A 6000-nucleotide genomic window follows, 5' to 3' on the forward strand; every position below is an offset into this window, starting at 1 on the left:
TTCAGTCACTCAGTCATGTCCGACTCTTTGCAGCCCCATGAATTGCAGCACGCCAGGTCTCCCTGTCCATCACCAACTCCCAGAGTTCACCCAAACTCATGTCCATTGAGTCGGTGATGCCATCCAGCCATCTCATCCTCTGTGGACCCCTTCTCCTCCTGCCCCCAATCCCTCCCAGAATCAGAGTCTTTTCCAATGAGTCAACTCTTTGCATCAGGTGGCCAAGGTATTGGAGTTTCAGCTTTAGCATCACTCCTTCCAAAGAACACCCAGGACTGATCTTTAGAATGGACTGGTTGGATCTCCTTGCAGTCCAAGGGACTCTCAAGAGTCTTCTCCAACACCACAGTTCAAAAGCATCAGTGTTTCGGTGCTCAGCTTTCTTCACAGTCCAACTCTCACATCCATACATGACCACTGGAAAAACCATAGCCTTGACTAGACAGACCTTTGTTGGCAAAGTAATGTCTCTGCTTTTGAATATGCTATCTAGGTTGGTCATAACTTTCCTTCCAAGGAGTAGGAATCAAATTAAATTGCTCACAGATTAATCTAGCTGAAGGCAACGGCACCCCACTCCAGTACTCTTGCCTGGAAAATCCCATGGGTGGAGGAGCCTGGTAGGCTGCAGTCCATGGGGTCACTAAGAGTCGGACACGACTTCACTTTCACTTTCACTTTCAGCTCAATCTTGGTAAATCTTTCCTTTGATGGGTTTTTGTCTTTAACAAGCTGTTTCATGATTCTGCATGTGAGTGGCAAATAACATGAGCATGAATTTGATACCCATGAAGCTGAATGTACCTAGTGAGGCTGAAACCAGGGACTTTAATAAATTCAGAAAGTATTATAAAAGCAGTAAGCAGCTCATACCTGTGCATATGAACAAGGATTAGCTCTGAGGCTTTCTGGTCTACCCTCATCCCCATTGCTTGTTCGATGTGTAAACTTGGGCACCATTACCTCACTTCTTTCTGGGCTTCTAGCAGTGCCGTGTGTATTAACAAAATGTTCTCAGCTTCTCATTGAAGACACAATGGAAATTGAAGTTACTGCTGTGCTTTTCATTTCAGTGAAAAGAAAAGAAAGATTGTCATTTATAGTACTCTACAAGGCTATTTTTAGCCTGTATAAGATAATAATTAGAACAGTGAAATTAAAGGTTCTGTCACAATTCCACCCTCCAACCACATGTGAAAAACAGCCCCAGCTGGGAATTTAAGAGAGAGGAATTGCTCACAGAACTTTAAGGATGCTATATAAATTAAAGATAAAGTGCTTTTTATACTCTGAACTTTTACATCTTTTACTCAGTTATGCATATGGGACCACATAAACCACACACACCCTAGCATCATGAGATCTTAAGATGGAATTAGATTGAGACCAGTTCATCCAAAACTCTCAGTGACAGCTGGTGAATTTGAAGCCAGGAATATAGACATCTCAGTCCAGTCCCACAGCTACTTAGTTTATGGAAATCTATTTGTAATCCACAACACTTTATCTTACATGCTGCTGAAGACATTTGATCATACCCACTGCTCCCCTGATAGGCATATAATTCATTCCACTGTTTGAGTCATATATGTAAGTGTATTCATAAACACATTCATTGACATATGTGGACACAAAACACCAAGAAGTGTCCTCTGATAGAAGCTTAACCCCCAACACCAGTGCCCTAAAGGTTTATACCAGATCTTGGTGGCAATAGCAGAAATTTGCATTTTGGATGAAAAAAATATATATGGATGCTGAACAGTTATAAAACAATCTGACTTCAACCACTGGCACCAAATTTGACGTTTTACTCAAGAGGAACAAATGAAAGTTTGCTTGCAGATACAAAATAATTCAGGTAGACTCAAAGGAAAGGGGTGATAAGAGAAAACAAGAGAAGGAAGGAGACAAGATGTCCAAAGGTAAGCCGGAAGTGTTTTGATTGAAGTCAGCCATTTTAAAAACCAAGGTGATCTTAACAGATGTGTAGAGATGTCAGAAGGAAGAATAATGCTTAGGGCAGCCCATGGGCAGAATCCTCAGCTTCTTGACACTAGGAATCGGTAAGGAAAATACTGGGTAAAGCTTCAAAAACTGATACTTCCAATGCTGGTATAAAGTTGGTCCCTATGGCCTCATGGTTATAGATTCAAATCCTGAAACCTTTGATTTTTGGCCCTGCTGTATAATAACTGAGTTATTTTTTTTTTATTTGGAGCACTGCTTAAATTCTCTGAGATCCAGTTTCCTTACTTGCTATTTAATAATAGTACCTGGTCCATAAGACATGTTTACCACATATTTGTGGAATGAAGAATTGTATTTACAAGCAGAGAGGGAGCAAATCACAGTATGATCACTTTGCAGTAAGGATGCAGGAAAATAATCATACCAGTATAACAGTACATGGAGATGAAGCAGTGCACTGATCAAAACAGGCATGAGTGTATGGTTAGTTCTTAAGAGAATCATATGAAAGCATCATTTCATTTATTTGAAATATTTCTTAAAGTATTTTTAAAAAAAATACTCCTTGTTCCAGAATACTTTTTAGAAATCTCATGAGTTATTTAAATAGGAGAGCTGTGTTTAAAAGAAAGAAGTGCAGAGATGGCTGTAGTTGGTAATAGCACAGTACAGAGGTGTCAACAGTAAGTATCACTTTCGTGTCTTAGGTCCGCTCATACCAAAGGTAGTGGCTGCCTTTAGCAGGAAAGAAAGAATGTAACATTCTCTTGTCTGCTTTCCTCCAGGACAACAATGAGTAAAGCTAGAACCCAGAAGAGGGCTGTGGTGAAGGACCAGCAGGGAAAACACATTTACTTGGAGCACCTGGAGGATGTCCCAGAAGCACTAGACCAGGATGACCTCCAGCACGACCTCCAGCAACTCCTTCGGCATTTCTGCAAGGAGGACTCGAAGCAAGAGGCCCAGTGAGGGGCTGCCCAATTCTCACACCAGAAACCACACCTTCACTCAATATGCAACGTCCCGTTTCGTTAGAGGAGTGACCTCACTGGCCTGATTAATGGGATACCCTGACATTTCACTTTTAGCAAACATGCGGCATTTGGTTTGAGTTTTCCCCCATCCTCTTTAACTGTAAGCTAATTTGTGACCAAAGATAGCATCCCTCACTCTGGATGCTGTATCCACTGCTCTGCTGTGTCTGTGCTGACCTGGGACCTGGCCACCTCCATCGTTCTTCTTGGCTTCTGCACAAGCTCCATGAAAATCCATTCAACGGGAGAACTTCACCTGCAGACCTCTTCAAATGATGACACATAGGCATCCTTCCAAGAGATACCCGTGTACGATGTATATAGCTAATGCTCAGACGAACACTATATTAAAATTAAAACCACTGCCTATCATGACTACACTGGGCATCACGGAGTAAAAGGCCTCTAGAGGAATTGCTGAACCATGGTTCATTAAGATATTGCTAACACAATCGAATGATAATACAGTTCTACCACAAAAGAAGCACTTCAGACCTACCACGTCCTTAGAATTTCCAGAGTAGCCCTGGCTCCTAGTTAAAGATGGGTTCATAACCTTGAAGAACTGTCCTAACTAAGCACTTACCGCTGGTGCTGGCCAGCCATGATTTGTGACTCTCCAGCCGTCGTCGAGGGCGGGGAGGCGGGGAGCCGAGGCAACGAGATGAAGCAGTGAGGTGTTGAGTTGCAAGCAGCAGCATCCCACAGCTGTCTAGCATCTTCAGGTCCTTTAGATTTGGGACATGTTGGCAGGGTATTTTAAAAAGCTATAACTACTGTAGTTTTCCAGTTTTCATTGCTGCTTTAGCAAACCACGCTGTCTTATTGGTGGTACTTTCTCCTGGCCACTGCACTGTAGATAATTCATCGGAAACAAGATTTGCCCAACACAAATGGTTGAACTCCTTCACCATGTTGAAGTGGTTTCTTCTTTTTTTTTTCCTCCAGGTTTATATCTTTGCATGTAGCATTTAAGAATCAAACCACAAACCCCTCTTCTAATCACATTGATGGTTTTCATTCTTTTTACCCTCAGCAAGCACTTTTCACTTTTCTGCTAGGTCTGTTTTTTAGCTTGCAGACGAGATTGAGAAATCCTGAAAAATTTGGTTTGGGTTTAAAATTTTTAGTTTATTTATTTGAAATCCGAACTCCCTTGGAAACTCTGAAGTGCATTTGTGCACTTCCCTGTCTGTCTGTTTCAAAGAAGGGACTTTGATCAGCTGAGTGATTTCCATGTCCTATTCCTCATTCCTCTAGTGGTTGAAGCTGTGTAGCATTTTAACATATATATATTCACAAATATATTCATATAAACAGTATACATTTTGAATCAGTTATTTGTTAAAGAAAAGTATATTCAATGAAGATGAAATTTAAAAATTTTAAAAACCAGAGTCTATCCTCCAGGGATTGAACATTTTCCAATTCTATCTGGTCTTTTCCTGTTGTGCAAAAATGACTCATTGTTCCGAATGTCAAAAACAAAGATGACAAACAGTGGTACTTCATCATTTCAAGTAACGTTGCCAAGAGAAAATTTCCTGGGAGGGAGGTTTCCCACAAGCCAAATCTCCTAAGCCTCAAATGATACCACTTTTTGGCAATTGGATAGGAAATAAAGCATTCTTTGGCAGCCAAAATGAGTGAGGCCAGTGGTGAACCTTTTCGAGCACACCATGGCCTTCTTGTCCAAACCTTCACTGGAGCTCAAGAAAAGCATTTCTGTTGTGTTATTTGCAGTGCAGATGATGTCTGTGTAACAACATAATGGTTATTCACCATTTTTGTTTTTCTTTTTTGGTTTTGATTTTTGCTGTGTAATCAAAAAACTTGAATACTGTGAGAAGAAGTGAATTTTCAGTTGATGAATCAGCATCTTGTTCCCATGGTGATAACACTAATTGAATATATCTATGAGGGCATGTATTAGTTAACGGAAAAAATACAACACTAACAATACATAGCTGCAATGTGTACAATGGCTGATTTAATTAAATAAAATGTACAAGTGTTAAATGTGGCAACAGTGATTTGTTCTTCTTTATCACTCACCTTTGATTCCAGGAGATTACAGATTAATATTAAAGAGATGAAATAGATGTGAAGCCTGAAGGAAGACACAACTTGCTTTTGTTCTTGTTTGGAAACTGACTATGCTTCATGCCCAACGCTGTTAAGCACTGGGAGAAACAGACTGTATTCTGTCTTGAAAGAATTTTTATTGTTACGCAAAAGGAGAAAAACAATGATTTAGTTGTGGGATCATGAGTAAATGAGAAATGGGAATTTGGGGGCCTGGAAGAGATGAGGAGAGGGGCCATGATCCACCTCTCTTCTAGGCGGTCATGGTGCTCAGAGAACGCCTTCTGCCTTTGGGAGTAGCATTTAGCTCTGGGGCTTTACTGTCTCTCATCAACTGAGAGTTAGAAATTAAATGGATCCATTAATGCAAATAAAGAACAGGGCAGGGATGTGCAAAACTGAAATCAGTTGTGTTTGGAGAGTATCTTTGGTTTTGTTTTTGGAAGAAACCCTTTAGTGCTGCTATATTTTTACTGCAAAAACAACAAAGACACAGCTTAACAATTGAGTCAAGTTTTATTTAGTATTTTATGCTTTTTTTTTAATTGAAGTGTAATTGCTTTACAATGTTCTGTTACTTTCTGCTGTATGGGAAAGTGAATCAGCTAGGTGTATACATGTATCCTTTCCTTCTTGCACCTCCTTCCCACCACCCCCCACCCCTAGTCCTACCCATCTAGGTCATCACAGAGCACTGAGCCGAGCTTCCTAAGTGTTACAGCAGGTTCCCGCCAGCTATCTAGCTCACACGTGGTAGTGTATATATGTCAATCCTAGCCTCCCAATTTGTCCCACCCTCCCCTTCCCCTAACCCCCTGTCCACATATTCATTCTCTGCATCAGTGGCTCTATTCCTACCCTGGAAATGGGTTCACCTGTACCATTTTTATAGTTTCCACATGCATGCATT

General features: G+C 40.8%; 1 protein-coding gene across 19 annotated transcripts in view; it reads left to right on the forward strand.

Annotated features, from left to right (window-relative positions):
* Nucleotides 1-5028, forward strand: part of ANK2 (ankyrin 2) — a 285421-nt gene extending 280393 nt beyond the window's left edge. For all 19 annotated transcript variants that reach the window (XM_055588009.1, XM_055588008.1, XM_055588011.1 and 16 more), the window contains one exon: nucleotides 2757-5028. In XM_055588009.1, the coding sequence (XP_055443984.1) occupies nucleotides 2757-2940 (184 nt within the window). In that variant the 3' untranslated portion in view covers nucleotides 2941-5028. The remainder of the gene's footprint in view (nucleotides 1-2756) is intronic.
* The last annotated feature ends 972 nt before the right edge of the window (nucleotides 5029-6000 follow it).

The sequence above is a fragment of the Bubalus kerabau genome, chromosome 7 (assembly GCF_029407905.1).
Source record: "Bubalus kerabau isolate K-KA32 ecotype Philippines breed swamp buffalo chromosome 7, PCC_UOA_SB_1v2, whole genome shotgun sequence".
Taxonomy (NCBI): Eukaryota; Metazoa; Chordata; class Mammalia; order Artiodactyla; family Bovidae; genus Bubalus; species Bubalus kerabau.